The sequence below is a fragment of the Mauremys reevesii genome, linkage group 10, assembly GCF_016161935.1.
Source record: "Mauremys reevesii isolate NIE-2019 linkage group 10, ASM1616193v1, whole genome shotgun sequence".
In the NCBI taxonomy this organism is placed as follows: domain Eukaryota; kingdom Metazoa; phylum Chordata; order Testudines; family Geoemydidae; genus Mauremys; species Mauremys reevesii.
In genome coordinates, this window is record NC_052632.1 from 23,743,198 (window position 1) to 23,761,750 (window position 18,553).

At 39.9% G+C, this 18,553-nt stretch overlaps 1 protein-coding gene across 1 annotated transcript in view; it reads left to right on the plus strand.

The window, feature by feature from the left end:
• UNC13C (unc-13 homolog C) overlaps nucleotides 1–18,553 on the plus strand; it is a 382,852-nt gene that overhangs the window by 140,976 nt on the left and 223,323 nt on the right. The window contains exon 10 of the mRNA XM_039492380.1: nucleotides 17,858–18,027. Coding sequence (XP_039348314.1) covers nucleotides 17,858–18,027 — 170 coding nt within the window. The remainder of the gene's footprint in view (nucleotides 1–17,857; nucleotides 18,028–18,553) is intronic.

Sequence of the window (18,553 nt, forward strand, 5' to 3'; positions counted from 1 at the left end):
ATTCTTATCTCCTTATGAATTGGTTAAGAATTAATCATATAAGAATTATATAATCTCTACATGTAAATCATCTATACTTGCCATCCAAGATTAAAATTTTAGCAGAAAGGCCTGAGGTTTTAGAAGGTTTAATTCTAAGATTACAAGCATGGATTTATTTTATGTTATACAAACCTTTTTCTTTGACCCAGCTCAATCTTTTAAATAATCCTGTGCTTTATTTCTAAAAGTACATACAAAATTCAACAGTAGTGTGCCAGTTGGAGGGAAATTTCTGTTTATATAGGTTAATGCTTCTAGCATTTCCCCACATAGGCCATGTGTACAGCCAAGTGGCACATGGGATTTTTATCTGCCTATAGAAATATGTCCCTGTCTTTCATATAAAATAGTTTTGGTTAATTGAAATGGCATAACACTTGAAAGCACAAAATGTTTAGATAGTGGAATGTATTTGGTGCATCGTGGTGATAGAGAAATAATTAGATAAACATTCATAAAAGGAAAAATTTGACTATCCAAATTTTATCCTCTTTCCAGATCATGTGAGTGATAAGTGTCATTTATTGAGTACTCTAATGTGTTGCTTGCCACATAACAGCACAATTAATGTAAATGCGGGCTTTTTCCCTAACAGAATTAAGGGAGAATAAACTAGTAAAGAAACTGTAGTGTTCTGCTCTGTAAATATAGTTTGAGGTGCATATGTCACACAACCAAAGAAAAACAGTTGTGCCCTTTGGAAATTCCAATAAACTCCTCCACAGTCCATCACTTGACTGCTAGTGGTTTATACTGATCACTGTAGTTCCAAGTAGAAAAGTAGACTTTGACTCTAGCACTACCCAAAAACATAGCTGCTGATTGGAACTAGTTGAAAATTTCTGGCAAGATCTTCAGCTAATCTTCAGCATATTTATACTGACTTCAGTGTAACTATGCCAATTTATACTAGCTCAGGATCTGATATTTTGAATATAATTTCTGTTAAGATATTTAAATGGATGAGTTTTTTAATTGGATTTTCAGCCAGCACTATGCTTGTAAAGTATGTATGAATGTAGAGAGCTCTGTTCATATTTCTTGGTTTTAGGTAATCTTTGTAGAGAGCTGATGTTGACAAAGAAATGTCTGACATTTAAAGCACTTTAAGAAGACTACAAAATAGTTGAATCTGTTTTTAAAAAACGTTGTAAACTAGCAGGTAGAGTTCTCAAGGAGTGCAAAGTACTGCACTTAGTGGTATGTTCTGCATTTCAGCTGAATAAGACTCTTTATCCTGCTTATCTTTATCTAGGAGTCTGGTTTCAAACCAGCAAGAAGCTTTTAATTGAACCAGTGTTAGAGTTCAAATCTCACTTCATTTAACCCAGAACTTAATTCCAAAAATGGGGAAATAACTGATGTATGGTAATTCTAATCACCAGTTTATATCCCAGGTAGGACCCAGACACTAAACTATTTTTACATATCACCATTGTGGAAGAAACGAACTCCACTCTCCGGTTGGAAGCAACAAAATCAGAGACAGCTTCATTCAGGACATGTAATTGCAAGGGAAGAACACAGCTGACAGAGAGCATCTCTGCCTCAGTTTCTTCAAAGTACAAGAAAATCACACAAGCATTTATACCTCTTTGTGATGTGCGTTAATTAAAAACATCTGCATTTTATTTAGGCTATTTGCTATCTATTCCAGTATTTTCTCACTTTCTCTTCTCAAACATCGTTATCTCAAGGCTGGGTCACACTGACTATTCTGCTGTTTTCCACTGGCTTCTGACATGAGCCCTGCTTCTACAGGTCTCGCGATATTAGGCTAAGACTTGACAGAACAGTTTCTCTGTCTCTGACACTTAAATGGCTGCACTTAAACCCTCTCTTTCTTTCCCTGCTTCCACACCATGATTCCAATAACTCCACATCTCACTACATCAAATTATGATATGAATAAAAGTAATATTTGTTGAATATAGTGTTCAGAATTGAAACATCCCTGGTGTATATGCAGATCTAAGACCATTGCGGGTAAACTGAAAATCAGTGTACCCAGACCTAATTGCCTTCCTTTAAGGTGTGTGTACTGATTTAAAATCCTCTATAAAACTAGAGGTGGCTTTATGTGCCTACGAAACCCACAGTCATGAGGGATCGCATAATCTAGCTAAAGCAGCTCAAATGTAACCCACATTTGCCTTCCAATGGGGAAGAAAGGAATTATGTCATTCATTTTGCTTCTTAATCAGTAGTGACTCTGTTTGGTAGACCTGACTGTCAAAGGATGTTGAGGCTTTCATCTCATTGCTGATCATGCTGCCTGAAATGTGGATTGTTTGAACATTATTGTTCTGTAGTTCAGTGGTTCTCAAACGTATTTGATCACACTCCCTTCTTTGTGTCTGTAGTAGTTTATACCCCAGTCCCCCATCTCCCGGTGCCTGGCTGGCAGCCACTGCTCTCTGGGCACCCAGCTTTGAAGGCGGAGTGGAGAGCGGCGGCTGCTGGCCGGGTGCCCAGCTCTGAAGGCAGCACCACCGCCAGCTGCAGTGCATAAGTGAGGGTGGCATGGTATTGTATTTCCAACCTTACTTCTCTGCTGCTGCTGGTGGCGGTGCTGCCTTCAGAGCTGGGGGCCCGGCCAACAGCCACTGCTCTCGGCCATCCAGCTGTGAATGTGCACAGTCATTTTTTTTTTCCTTAAAGCTTCTCATGCCCACCCAGAATACATTCCGTGCCCCCCACCCGCCACCAGTTTAAGAACTTCTGCAGTAGTTTATGGCTACAAAAGTTCCCTTTCTGTTGCTCACTCAGTGATATCCCAGATGCTGAGCCTCACTCAAACTGATACCAAGTGTTGACCCTACTCATCATCTGCCCACAGCTGTGGTTTTGATTCAAGACTCAATTATCTTATTTGTCCATGAACATTTGTTTCCCATCATGATTGGAATCTAAATAGTACCTCTTGCACTCATGCTAGTCTTCAGTCTGCTTTTCCATTTTCCCTGTGAACTCTGAAGTCTTTCACTTCAAGGAGGGATTAGAATCTGATTTCTGACATGATCAAAGGGTAATGCTTTAGATCCAACAAATAGAAGGACAAAAAGAGAGAGATAGAAAACACCATTTTTCTTCTGCTGGCATATGTAGAACTTGACTGACAACAGCTTGTGCTGGCTTCCATTGGTATGTTTTCTTTCTGATCTTGCCCCTGCCGATAGGATCTTCTGTAATTCCTTTAGGTTGTGTCCATAGTGTACGTTTTGTTAATATTCTGCTTGGAGCAAGTCTAGACACTGGGTGCTTTTGTTTGTTTATTTTTACTCTGAATTGATTGTTATTAGTAACATGCTTTGAAGCAAACTACATAGTTGGAAAACTAAACTTCTGGTTTAAAGCCAAAAAAATTACTTTTTCTCTATACTTTTTAACTGCCTATGGGTAGGATTTTTTCTCTCACCATCCGATTTTTAAAATGTGTTTTTCCAGTTACTCTATGCATGTATGTAGGGAGGAGGTAGAGATTTGCTGAGTAAATATTCTTGATCATTTTGCTTGGATTTGGCTTTGAAAACCCTTTCTTCGAATTTACTGTATCGTCTGGTTTATATGCCAGTGCTACTCTTTTTCTTAAACTAATTTCTTAGGCCACAATTCAGCAAAGTGCTGCACATCTTTTAACTTTCAGCATGAGTAGACCCACTGACATAATTGGGACCACTTGCATGCTTAGCGTTAAACCTTAGATTTAGCAATCTGATAATAGTTTCTGTTTAAAACATCTACTTTCACTAATAATGAGTAGACATCAACTTTTTGAACAAAAATAAGTCAGAATGGTCTTGTGGGCAGTGGACTGAGCCTTGGGAGATCTGGGTTTAGTTCCTGGTTCTGCCACAAACTTCATGTGTGACCTTGGGCATGTCACTTAATCTCTCCATGCCTCAGGTACCCATCTGTAAAATGGTGATGATGATGGTGCTTCCTTTCTCTGCCTCACCTCTTCAGGGGATGATTTACAAAGGGGAACTGGACATCTGTTTCTCCTTTGGGCCTTTGAAAAGCTCCCCCTTAGACTGTTAGCTCTTCAGGCCAGGAACTACCTTGCTACATGTTTGGGACATATTATGCTAGACACTGTACATTCTCAGCTGGGGCCTCCGAGAGCTACTGTAATATAAATAATTATTTTCTTTTGTATACCAGTGTATACTTATTTAAATTGAAGTAACCAATATGATAAAGTGTGCACGTGTGTGCAAGCAAGAGTAAAAGAGAGCTAACGTGATTCCAGAGGGGCAGATCGCTTCATTTTCCTACAAAATCTAGCTTTCTGAATGATACTAGTGGGTTTTTTTATGAGTCAAACTTAAAACGATGCTGCTGGGTTTAGCTTGTATTGTTTGGCTTCTTAGGATAAGGTGGTGCAAAATCAATGTTTCTGTGCATAAAAATGCACCTGAAATTCGGCTGATCTCTGGAAAAAACATGCTTTAAGGGCATTCCGACAGCTGTTGCTGTCACAGTTGTGATACAGAGAGAAAGTGAAGTTCACCTTTCAGCCTCAATGCCTAACAAAGCCGTAGTTTTCTTACAAAGGAAAAACAGCTGGTACTTTATCCTCACTTTTCACGGCAGGCATTTGAAAATTAATTTGGGAGAACTGATAGTAATCTGATGATGGAAAAAATGTGTATCTTGCTTTTGGGAGACTGTTCAATATAACAGTCCTGTTCATCCCCCTTTTTAGTGTGCACTGTTTGTCTGGGTTTTTATACAGAACTGTAACATAAAAATGCCTTACCTCTTTTTTGAGTAAATGGTTATTTGAGGAAAGCTAGGTCAAAGCAATGCGTTTTACATTTTTGTACTGAAGATATTGAGATGTGTGGTGATTCTAAGATGATCTGGCAGTGAGTTCCACTGTCATGGGCCAGCTTCCAAGAAAGCTCTGTCTCCAGCTGCCACGAGACTCACTTTTGTGGTTGATAATTCTATTGTTCTAGTGAAATATAGCCGTCGAGCTCTGGTGGTCACATTAATACAGTGAGGACAGTTTGTTCTAGGTAAGGAGGAAGTCACCTTTCTATAGCTTCCTTCGTGGCCTGATACAATATCACTTCTAGGAAAGCTACACACACACGCAAAAAATCTCAATAAAATACTGATCTGAAGATATCTAAATAGTGATTAGTGCCAATATTGCTTAAAGCCAGAACAGTATGGTGAGAGGGTTGTTATGTGTTTACATGCCTTCACGCATTTAGTTTGTTCACACTTATAATAAATTATTACATGGATGGTGGGAAAAATTCAGTGTTGATAGAAGAGTTCTTTGCAAGCTAAATCATAACTGTAAAATATGCATTACAAAGGTACATATCACATAATATGTAAACAAAGATGAATGATGTGTGAATTATGTCAATCTGAATTAATGTTTTTAATTATTGTTGTTGTTCCTATTATTATTATACTAACCAAGATTACGAAGTATTATATTTAAGAGAATCACCCAAACTGCACTTAAGAGGAAATTGTAAAGGTGACATCATTGAATCAATGGAGCTATTCCGATTTACATCTGCTGAGGAGTTGAGCTGGTCATCTTTATGACAGGTGTAGATTTAAGGATTGGGGCTTAATGGACTAATGACCTAATGTGATGCTTTTATGAAGCAGAGGGGTGACAAGTTTGTGTCTGGACCAACCAGGAGTCGATGCAGCTAAGATGACCAGCAAGGAGGCAGGACTGGCAAAAAAATGGGCTTCCAGGCATGGCAGAGACGGGCAGATTTGGTGAAAGAGTTGCAGTATTGTGCTCCTTTAGAGCTACAGCCTTTTTTGTTTACACTGCTGATGAAGATCCAGTTGGCATTTGCTGCCCTGTCTACCCATTAGATTTTTTATCCCTGTTGTAAGGGCGACCTGAATACAGAGAGGCAGTGTGGTTTGCTTTGCTTGAGGAATGAACGTGGGACTGGGAGTCAAGAGTTCGAATCACAGCTCTGATACTAATGGCTTGAGTAGGTGAAATGGAGATAATACTTGTTACACAACTCATAGGAGTGCTGTGAGGATAAATTCATTAATATCTCTGTAAAGCATTTGGAAATTAAGTGCTATGACACTTAAATGCCAAGACTTATTATTTAGCTACTCCAGTAAAGATGATTTTGAGGAAGAACAGCCTTGAAAAAAATGATACTGTATTTAAAATACCCTATTCCATCTGCTTTGTTCAACATAATACAATTCACTCCCTTGACCTTGAACTCCAAGGGAACTGTCAGAGAAACACTTGATCTAATAACTTACCCAAACAACAAGATGTCAACCATTCCTCCACCATTAGAGAAGATAAATGGATCTTAGTTTAATTACTTGACAGGATGAACAGAAATTAAAGAAAGAAGAATGGATGGCCCCAGTACAAAGAATTGAATGAACCAACTTCAGAACAAGAGGTTTTTCTACTAGAAATCTTGTCTAAAATGCTACTGTGTGAGACAAGTGCTGGAAGAATTTGAGAGCCAAATTCATTCTCGGAATATTATCACATTGGGAATTATCTATAACTAGAGATTGTTTCTCAATGCCCCGGGGCAGATGAAAAAGACATTCCTGTATCAATCAAGATAGCATTCAGCTCAGTGTAATTAGCAGTAATAAATAAGCTTTCAGACTTCCAGAGATCATTACCATCCATATGAGCTGTTTGACTTCAACTGCATATTCTTTTCAGAAATAGCAAGGTCTTTTTTCTGGATATAATCTCTGCAATGCAGGGATGGGAGAAGAACTGAATACTTAGAAAAATCTTTTACTTAGGAAGACATTCGATTTTTTATTTTTATACCTGCCAAACTATGGATGCATAATGAACATTGACATGTATTTTAAGACAATGATTTGGGGAGCCATCTGTTGACCAAGAATCAATAGGGAACCCCCCCTCCCCAAACAAGCAGTGACAATAATTAAACCAAATTTGAAAGTCTTTTGTTGAAGGTAGCTTTACAGTTTGTGGTCCCTCTGCTTTGAATCTTGCTTCTAAATAAGTCCTCTATCAGGTCTCTTCAAAGATATGACCCATTAATATATGCAGGCATATTCTATTATTTTACCTTTTCAGTGCTAGATACATTACTGAAGGAACTGAATTAGCTTGGGGTTCACTATAGAGTTAAAGTGACAGTTCTTTCTGCTGACTCTCTCAAAAAGCTGAACAGAACTGGCATCACAGTGCTAGACATTACATTTTGTCTTATACATAGTTGTTTCTATGTTGTTAGATCATTCCACATACCTTTATAGTGAATAGCTATTTTTACACCTAATATTTATGTTGAGTAAGATGTTCTGTTCTTATTACCTTTCCTCTAGGTTTAATAGATGTATCTGCCTTGTGATAACACTGTAGGCTCTACTATACATGAAACACGGGAATGTTTAGTCAGGGAGAAATCTTGAAGGGTTTAACTGTTAGAAGGACATTTTTAATATGTTATCTTTGTTTTCCTAACTTATGTTTGCTGATGCACTGATCAGTAGAACAATATTAACAATATAGGCTCTCAGCTGCTAGGTCCATTTTCTTATTTCTGCTAGCAGGGAAAAACATGCACAGTACATTGACTATGGACTTCTCTTGTCTGGTATCAGAAATGTGGCAGGAGTTAACAGAACTGCCCTGAGATGGTTTCATTCATTTCTCTCAGGCCACACCAGGGAGTCATAATGGAGACATATGCCTCCACCTCCAGTGTCCACTTCCTATCCTGTTCAATATCTATATAAAGCCACTAAAGGAGACTGTGAAATAGAATGAACTAAAATGATCCTAGATATCTGAGACTCAGTTCTTGGGAAGGGGGCAGTCGCTCTTATCTATAATATGCTACTAGCCCAGCCCTCTCTCCTGTGGCTTGATCATCATCAAGGCAGCTATAAATCTAAAACTCAATTGAATTCTAGTTCTATCATTATTTATTTTAGAATAACAGCATTTTGATTAAGCATTTATTTCAAAAGTTAAGAATTACATCCCCAGAATATGAGTTTTGTAAAAATAAGGCATCTCAGTCAAAGCAAATTACAGCAGAATCTGAGTTCTGCCACAGAAATTGTGGTAAAGAAAGTGTTGGGTCTGATCCAAAGTCATCAATAGAAAGACTTCTCTTGACTTCAGTGGATATTTGATGAGACCCATTATCTGAGAAGGGAAGGGCAAAATCAAAACTATACTGAACTGGTTTGGAGACTAGCTTTCTTAAACAAAAACAGTTAAACAAATTAGACAGTGAGGAAAGGACAGAACTATTGAAGACAATGACAGTTAAGCCATTTAGATTCTCCAAGTTATGGCTTTCCCCAGAAATTCCAGTTAACAGAAACAGTACTATAAGAACCAGCAAAAGATCCAGCTAGTGCTTCAAATTTTATTACCTATTTTTTCTGAAATATTTTCAAATCTCATCTTAATGAGATACTAAATTATTCATTATGAAATTTAATATGTAATGCCTCAAATTTAACCTCCACTTAATGATTTCTAAACAGTTGAAAATGGGTTTCTTATAATGATTTTTTAAAATTAATCCTATCACTGCTTCATAATTAAAATATGGCTGTTGATAAATCACAGTTAACTCATGTGATCAACTAAAAAAATTTAATCGTGATTAATCACAATTTTAATCACACTGTTAAACAATAGAATACCAACTGAAATTTATTAAATATTTTGGATATTTTTCTACATTTTCATATATATTGTATTCTGTGTTGTAACTGAAATCAAAGTGCATATTATTTTTTATTACAAATATTTGCACTGTAAAAATGCAAATAAACCGTATTTTTCAATTAACTTCATACAAGTACTGTGAAATCTCTTTGATGTGAAAATGCAATTTACAAATGTAATTTTTTTTGTTATATAACTGCACTCAGAAACAAAACAATATAAAACTTTAGAGCCTACAAGTCCACTCAGTCCTACTTCTTGTTCAGCCAATCGCTAAGACAAACAAGTTTGTTTACATTTACAGGAGGTAATGCTGCCCTCTTTTTATTTACAATATCACCCAAAAGTGAGAACAGGCATTTGCATGGCACTTTTGTAGCCAGCACTGCAAGGTATTTACATGCTAAAGATTCATATGCCCCTTCATGCTTTGGCCTCCATTCCAGAGGACATGCTTCCATGCTGATGACACTCTCATTAAAAAAATGTGTTAATTAAATTTGTGACTGAACTCCTTGAGGGAGAATTGTATGTCCCCTGCTCTGTTTTACCCGCATTCTGCATATATTTCATGTTATAGCGGTCTCGGATGATGACCCAGAGCATGTTGTTCATTTTAAGAACACTTTCACTGCAGATTTGACAAAATGCAAAGAAGGTACCAATGTGAGATATTTAAACATAGCTACGGCACTTGACCCCAGGTTTAAGAATCTGAAGTGCCTTCCAAAATCTGAGAGGAACAAGGGGTAGAGCATGCTTTCAGAAGTCTTAAAAGAGCAAACTTCCAATGCGGAAACTACAGAACCTGAGCCACCAAAAAAAGAAAATCAGCCTTCCGCCGGTCACGTCTGACTCAGATGATGAAAATGAACCTGTATTTAAGACAATAGCCTGAAGTTTTCTCTATTTGACATTGTTTGCCAGCAGCCCACAGGGGCCATTCAGGCAGATAGGGATTGGCTCTATACAGGAGCACTTCTCCACCCACTTCTTCCCTTAAGCCAGACACTAAGAAGGGGATGGCATAGGAGCTATTACAGAAGCCCTGTGTCATCCGAGGATTCTTCTATGCAAGAGGAATCTATAATTGACCAGCTCAGCAGGATTTAAGGCTGAGTAGCACAAAGCAGCCTTAACTCCCTAAGTTGAGAGGAGCTGGGGAGCAAGGGAGTATTTTGTAGTAATCTAGTCTATCCTTCGTCTGGCAGCCTCCCACATTTCTACTGACTGTACAGCTCTTTTAATTGGAGTTGGGGCTGCAAAGCCTCCTTTGACCAGGCCTTCTCCTCAACAAAAGATGTAATGCTCTTTTGTAACTACCACAAATTCACTTTATACATACTGTGAATGCATTTGTGTTTTATTACAGTGTTTCATGCAATAAGTTGAATCGCCCAGAGCTTAGGTTCTTGTAGCTTTTTAGTTTAATCACTGTTGTATGTGAGGAACAACATTAATTGCTCATAATTTCATTGCATTTGTATTTAAATTAAATGAATAAGCCACTGGAAAAGTTTCTGTGGTTTCCAAAGCAGCTGTTACAATTTGCAAAGGTGGAAGTTGGCTGGTAAGGCTGTTACCAAGTCTCTGGGGGGGATTGGAAATTTAACAGACATTTTAAATATCAGTCTAAATCACAATCTGTAGACTTGCCCCATCCCTAGCCTATATTAATCTATTGATTATTTCCTGAATTTTGCTAGTTCGTTTCTATGTGAAATAACAAGAACATTTAGATGTTTAAAGAAAATTGATTTCCCTTCAAAATGTACTCAGAAGTTCACAGCTAAATACAAGATGGAACAGGTTGTTTAGCACAAGTAGTTAACACATATTTCAAGGGACCATTCAAAGTGAAGTGGCTAGTTCACACCTCTCCAGTCATAGGAGGGAAAGGAGGAAGTAGGAAAGCTTGCTTGGATTGTGTGTTAGTGGGTTATAGATTGTTGCAATAAACCACAAATCCAGTGTGTCTATTCAGACCATGACTTTTAGCGTCAAGCAAAGTTAGGAATTCAAGCTTCCAGGATCATCTTTTGAAAGTGTTGTGCAGGTTTCCTTTGAGGGTGAGAACTGAGAGGTCAGATATAATGATTGATTTGTGAAAAGTGCATATCCACAAGTGGTGATGTTTTTATCTTTTGTCATTTTTCTGTGTAAGTTCTTTCAAACGCATAGTGCTTGTCTCGTTTCACCCACATAGTTGTTATTGGGGCATTTAGTGCACTGGATGAGGTACATTGCACCTTCTGACAAAAGCTCCCAGACTGCTGCACTGGGCAACACAGTATGGGTTGGAAGTGAGCAGCCCTCAGGGGTGAAAGAACAGGTTAAGGGCTATTTAGAAAAGCTGGACGTGCACAAGTCTGTGGGTCCAGATCTAATGCACCCAAGGGTGCTGAGGGAGTTGGCTGATGTGATTTCAGAGCCACTGGCCATTATCTTTGAAAATTCGTGGTGATGGATGAATGGACTATAAGGTGGATAGAAAGCTGGCTAGATTGTTGGGCTCAATGGGTAGTGATCAACGTCTTGATGTCTAGCTGACAGCCTGTATCAAGCGGAGTGCCCATCTGTCGGTCCTGGAGCTGGTTTTGTTCAACATCTTTATCAATGATCTGGATGATGGGATTAATTGCACCCTTAGCAAGTTTTCAGATGACACTAAACTGGGGGGAGAGGTAGATATGCTGGAGGGTAGGGATATGGTCCAAAGTGACCTAGACAAATTGGAGGATTGGGCCAAAAGAAATGTGATGAGGTTTAACCAGGACAAGTGCAGAGTCCTTCACTTAGGACAGAAGAATCCCATGCACCGCTACAGGCTGGGGATCGACTGGCTAAGCAGCAGTTCTGCAGAAAAGGACCTGGGGATTACAGTGGATGAGAAGCTGGATGTGAGTCAGCAGTGTGCCCTCGTTGCTAAGAAGGCAATGGTATATTGGGCTATATTAGTAGGAGCATTGCCAGCAGATTGAGGGAAGTGATTATTCCCCTCTATTTGCCACTGATGAGGCCACACCTGGAGTATTGCATCCAGTTTGGTCTCCCCATTACAGAAGGGATGTGGACAAATTGGAAAGAGTCCAGCGGAGGGCAACGAAAATGATTAGGAGGCTCAGGCACATGACTTATGAGGAGCGGCTGAGGGAATTGGGCTTTTTTAGTCTGCAGAAGAGAAGAGGGAGGGAGGATGGAGCTCGACTGTTCTCAGTGATGGCAGATGACAGAAGAAGGAGCAATGGTCTCAAGTTGCAGTGGGGGAGGTCTAGATTGGATATTAGGAAACACTATTTCACTAGGAGGATGGTGAAGCACTGGAATGGGTTACCTAGGGCGGTGGTGGAATCTCCATCCTTAGAGGTTTTAAGGCCTGATTTGACAAAGCCTTGGGTGGGATGATTTAGTTGGTGTTGGTCCTTCTTTGAGCAGGTGATTGGACTAGATGATCTCCTGAGGTCTCTTCCAATCCTAATATTCTATGATTCATATGAAAAGTGTGTTTGGGGGGGCAGGAGTGTTGATCATCCTAGTTGTGGAGGTATATCTTCAGATTTTGCATCTGTTGTTCTGGCAGGGTCTTGTGCTGCTTTGATTTGGTGTGTCTTGGTCTGAGGGGAGCTTGCTTCTTGATGATGAGCTTGGAGACACTGGAGGGTGTAGGAAGAGAGCGTGTTGGATATACAATATAAGAAAATACAATAGAGTTGAGGCAGTGTAGGTTACATTAAGTTTAAATAAATATTACATAAGTATGTTTACTTATTATAAATGTTGTTAATCCACATCTGCACTTTGAACTCACAAAAAAGGAGTAATGGGACCATTATGAATTCATGTCTGTAAAGCACTTTGTAAGTGTGAGAGTGCAGTAGAGTACCCCTCTTCTGTTGAAGAATTATGAAAACTTGCATGTACCATTTAGTATCTGAATATACTGCAACCTTTTCAGCTCTGGAATGTAGCTGTTCCCGGAATCTTTGTGCACTAAATAGCAATTAACTTCTTAGCCTCCTCACGCTGTACTTTGCCCCACATTCATCTTTTCTTACTAGAGAGTGGCTGGAGGGAGAATGCTTCTGTAAGGGGCAAATTTTATCCTCAGAGTCAGGATATGCTGGGCAATAGACAGGTAAGTGAGGTAGGCAGGATGGGGAAATCCTCCTCCCCCTACACACACAAGGACGCATATGTAGGTTACTGTAGTCCAGTGACTACAGTGGCATATGCAATTCATGGCATAAGATGCTTGAAAGGATTCATGCAGTGGCACAGCCTTCATAATCTCAGTGGTAAATCTCCCCATAATCTTACTGCCTCCCCATGGAGCTGTGCACCTACTATTCAGCCTCCTGGGATCCTGTCCCTCCTTCCACTGCAAAAGGACACTGGTTTTGCTGCTTGGGGAGCCCCCATCCATGTGGAGGAGGGGCTGGATCTGGGGCTAAGGGCTCAGACATGGTGATGGTATAAATGCCCAGATAGTAATGTGTCTCACCACAACACACTAAACAAAGGTCCAGAAGAGAAAAGGATACTTTTCGTGGAGTTAGGAAATTCTCATGTAAGTTTAGCTTTAACCCCCATTGAAAAAGACGTGAGATAATATGCCAGGAACACATCTAGAATAAGTGCCTCCACCTGACCCACCCTTTACTAGGAGGTGCACATGGGTATATTGCAATTTATCAGTATTTACCTTAACTTCCAATGAGAATTGTGCTTTGGTTCCTTCCATATCTTGTGGAGTAATTAACCTTCAAGAATAAAAAAATGTGTTAGATAAATATAAGCCCCAAACTTTAGTCTAAAAAGTCTTTGCTTACACTGTGATTCAAATAAGCAGGGACCTGATGCTGGTGTCCCACCAAAATTGCACCCAGTGGGCAGATCATAGTTGTACTCCTCTGAAGGCTGAGTTCAAGGCTGGTCTCCCAGCTTCAAGAGCATCCTCAGTGCTGTTCTTAGTTATACTAGCTGCAAGCAGCTCCAAGGGAGCCAAAACTACATGAGGATTGGTGTCACATTGGAATGTCACAGTCATATTCACTTTCCTCTGACACGCCACCTTTCCCCGGCTATACCAGCAGCTCACGTGATCCTCCTGGGGTATAATCCATCTCTATGAGCATCAAACCAAAGTTTATATAACTGTAATACTTTCTTAATGCAATACCAAACTCTTGACACCAATCAAAAAATGGAGTCCTTGAAAAATGCAGAGAGAGAAGGAAAAATCTTTCAATTGCCATTTCAAGCTACTTTATTGTAGGACTTAAAGTTGGAGAATGCTTTAACTCTCATTTTAGTTACTTCACCAGGATCCAGTCCTGGAGACACTTACACATATAAGTCACTTTTCTCACATGAATAGTCATGCTGAGGCCAACACATCTTAATGGTTACCCTGAGGATTGGGTCCTATGATTTTAAATTGTGCAGTCTAATTAGTTGGATGGCCGTGCTCAAGGCCATGTTGGCTTTCTTCAGAAAAAGAGAGCAGATAATTAATGCATACTGAAATACAATCTACAGGAAACTAGTTTTGTTTATTCATTGACCTAGATTTACCACAAGCTACCATATCATTTGAAAAGCACCTCTCCTATCACAACAGTTATGATGTAGCTCCTTAGAGCAACCAACGAGGAAATATTCTTCAGGCTTTTTAGATTCATTCTGAAGACAAATAGATGTTTTAGCTACTCAGCCATACAAATCAAACACTAAAATAACCATACAATGTTTTATCTTCCTTTTCTTACCTCAATTAAATTAATCCTTGAATGCAGCTACAAGAGGAGTGATGATATTTTGGGTATATCAGTCAAATGCAAACAGCTGATTATGCTGGCTTTCACATGCAGATGTGAGCTGAAATGCTTTATTAGCCTTATTAGTTAAAGTGCATTGCTAGGCTGGATACTTCACTGATAGGAACAGGAGGGAGCAGAATCTGGAGAAAATGGGGAGAGGGCTTCAGAATGGGGAAAGCTTGAGGAAAACTCTTTAGTCCTTTGGGATCATGACTCCACAGCCAGTGAGGAGAAGGGATTCTAAGCAAGGGGCAACACCATGAGTGGTCCTGCCTTTCTATTGTATGCTCTTCTCTGAGCCTGGTGGATATCAGAATGGGAATTAGTACTCCTCCAGGAGAATAAGATATGGCAGTAAATTAGGAAGCGGGAAAATAAAAGAATAATTCTCTTTCATCTTTACCATGGCCTTGTTTGAGTTTTATGTCTCTCTTAACTGTAATGCCTATGAAAATGTTCTCATTTAGTTTCCATTGTGTATACAAAACGGGACTGTACGCTATAAATGCAATTTGGGGACTTTGTCCATGATGCTAGGCAATATTTTAGAAAATACTGGAGTGAATTATTATTATTTGTTAATTATCAAAGCCCCATACATTTTAAAAATTTGGCAGTTGGTCTAGCACAAGCATTTTTGTGATACCCAAACAACTGCTATAATGAAGCAAAGTAAAAGATGGGTGTGCCATATTTACTTATCAATTGGCTCTGAGGGCAATAACTCTTACCACTTGAAGTGTTTACAGTGGCAAAGGTCATTAGCAACCATAATTACTGCCTTTTTGGAACACTCCTGTGAAATGCCAGTTGGGAGGTAACTATTCATATGACCACATTGTAATGCTCTGTACCTCGGGGGGAACACCCTACACCCCCATGTTATTCCTTAAAAAATGATTATGTGGTGTCCAATGCAACATTTGTCATGTTGGGTGTCTTTGGAAGGCTCATGATGCACTGAGCATTGTTGTTATAGTAATGTTATAGGTTGTAATTTCATATATATAGTTATGAGGCAGAAAATGTGTCCTCGTGGCTTAAAACAAGTCCAGGCAAAACTCTCCAGGAACGGAGGGGCAGTTCACACCTCATCAGGGCATGTATGGAACAAACCCAGCCCAGCTTCACAGGAACAAAGGACACTGGCCTAGGCAGCAACAAAGCATCTGTTGGACTCTCCAGTGAGTCACCCCCATTCCCTTGGTCAGCCAGGAACTACGATGAGGTAATGCTCAATCAGAGGAGGGAGGACAAAGCCAAGAGGGAAGGAAGAAGATGATGAAAGGGAGAGACATTTGCCATGCTCTTCCTCTCTCTTCCACCTCCATCTACAGACATAACCACCAAGCGACTGAAGCGCTGATCAAAGGGGAGAGCCTGGCTGAAGGGCAACCAGCCAGCCTGTGGTGAGAAGCATCTAAGTTTGAAAGAGCGCTGAAAGTGTTAAGATCAGCTTAGAATGCATTTTGCTTTTATTTCATTTGACCAAATCTGACTTCTTATGTGTTGACTTATAATCACTTATTAACTATAAAGATAGATTTTCTATCTGTTTGTTTATTCTACCTGAAGCAGTGCATTTGGTTTGAAGCGTGTCAGAGATTCTCCTTGGGATAACAAGCCTGGTGCATATCAATGTCTTTGTTAAATTGATGAATTCATATAAACTTGCAGCATCCAGCAGGCATAACTGTGCACTGCAAGATGGAGGTTCCTAGGGTTATATCTGGGACTGGAGATATTGGCTAGTGTCATTCAGTTTACACAATCCACACAGCAACTGGCCAAAAGTGCCCACTCACATAGCTGGGAGCAGCTTTCATACCAGAAGCTGTTCATAAACATCCCGGGAGTGGGGGTTCTCACAGAAGAGCAGGGTAAGGCTGGCTCCCAGGGTCGAGGATTGGAGTGACCTGGCAGATCGCCGGTCCAGATAACACCAGGGGAATGTCACACACATTAATACTGGAGAAACGGAGACACTCTGTCAATTAGTGGTAGAGCTGGGATTGGAACTCAGGCTAAAAATCTGCAGCCATTCTCATGCTTACTCCAGCAGACCATGCTAAAGATACAGGCTTATTATTGAATGAAGACCCTTTTTGCAGGTTAATTAAAACTAAGGTAACATTTTAAAACTTTTTTTGTAGAGTTACAGAATGATTTAGCTCTGACATAACGTAATTGCTTCTACAAATAATGGAAAGCAAGCATCAGTCTAGCTAGAGTGTCCTAAAAGTGAGCTTGCCTATAAACTGACACTGCAGCTTGCTCATGGTTCTGCAGATTTCCTATACCTGAGGATTCCTACTGATGGCATTAAAAAGCCAACTCTGAGTAACAGTTGGCTACCCAGTGGTTACACGAATAAGAAGTAACTGTAAACCTGATGGGCTTTACTACAGGAGCTGATGGGAGGAAATCTCTGCAAAGTTTCCTTTCTGAGTTTTCTGTCCTGTCATTGCATCAAGACAGTATGGAGTCTGCCTCTCCTCTCACGTAATATACTGTGGGGCACTTCCCTTCTCTCCCACCCCTCCCTCATATCCCTCAAATTTCTCAGAATCTCTGCAGTGCCCAGAAGGTCCGTGAGAGGCCATGTACATCCACATGGAATCTTTGTACCTCCACAACAGTTCCAGGCCCCTGTGGTTCTTCTGGCCCTCCCCTTGGGCAGCCAGGGCCGGCTCCAGGCACCAGCTTATCAAGCAGGTGCTTGGGGCGGCAACTCCGGAGGGGGCGGCACTTTCAGGCATTCGGCGGCAATTCGGCGGAGGGTCCCTCACTCCCGCTTGGAGCGAAAGACCTCCCGCTGAATTGCCGCAGATTGCGATCGCGGCTTTTTTTATTTATTTTTTTTTTTTGGCTGCTTGGGGCGGCAAAACCCCCGGAGCCAGCCCTGTGGGCAGCATGGGTCTAATGGAGCTGATCTGTCAGGGTCTCTCCTGGCTGCAGCTGCCTTGGGCTTTTCTTATAGAGGGGGATCTTCACCAGTGGTGTGGTGTCCAAAAATTAGTTGTGTTTTGAAGGCTACTGCTGTTTGTTTTCCCTGCCTTCGTAATTATCCTTCCCTACCATCGATTGTCTCTTGTTTTATATTGTGAGCTCTTTGGGGCAGGGATTGTCTTTTTTGTTTTGTGTTTCAACAGCACAATGGGGTATTGGTCAATGACTGGGGTTTCTAGCACTACAATAATACAATTAATAAATAATAATAAACAGTAATTCAGAAGTCTGTTTGGGAAAATGTATCATGGCCTGTATCTTGTTGTGTGTTGTTTTACAGTGAATGCCATAACTCCACAGACAGAATAAAAGTAAGAGTCTGGGATGAAGATGATGACATTAAATCCAGAGTAAAGCAACATTTCAAAAAGGAATCAGATGACTTTCTGGGACAAACAATCATTGAAGTGAGAACACTAAGCGGAGAAATGGATGTATGGTACAACTTAGGTATTAATCATTTTCTATTACTTAAAATTAGTTTAGAAAAGATCTCAAGATGTATAGTGTTGTGAACTTTGTAATGCATATTTATTGTATGAAAATAATACTCCCCTTAATATATATATGAAAATTATACTCAGTTTTGGATTCCAGGTTCAAAAGGGTGGAATTAGACCATACCTTTGAGTCAAATTTTAGAGAGATAATTGTCCAGCTACGCCAAAAGAAGGACAGGAGGCACCTAATATGATTTTAATCAGGTTGCAACTTTACTATTAGATGCCTGGGACTACCAAGCAGATAAAAGTTGTCAGTACAGGTAACTCCATAATCATTCAATATCTACCCGGAGGCTTCTGCCAACCTTCTTCTTAATATATAAAATTGTACTCAGTTTTGGATTCCAGGTTCAGGTCAAGGTGGAATTAGATCGCACTTTTGAGTCAGACTTAAGAGAAATAAAACTTTGTTTAAAGATTGAATAGCAGGCCAATTAAAGCAATTCCTACTCCAAAAGAAAAATTTTTGATTT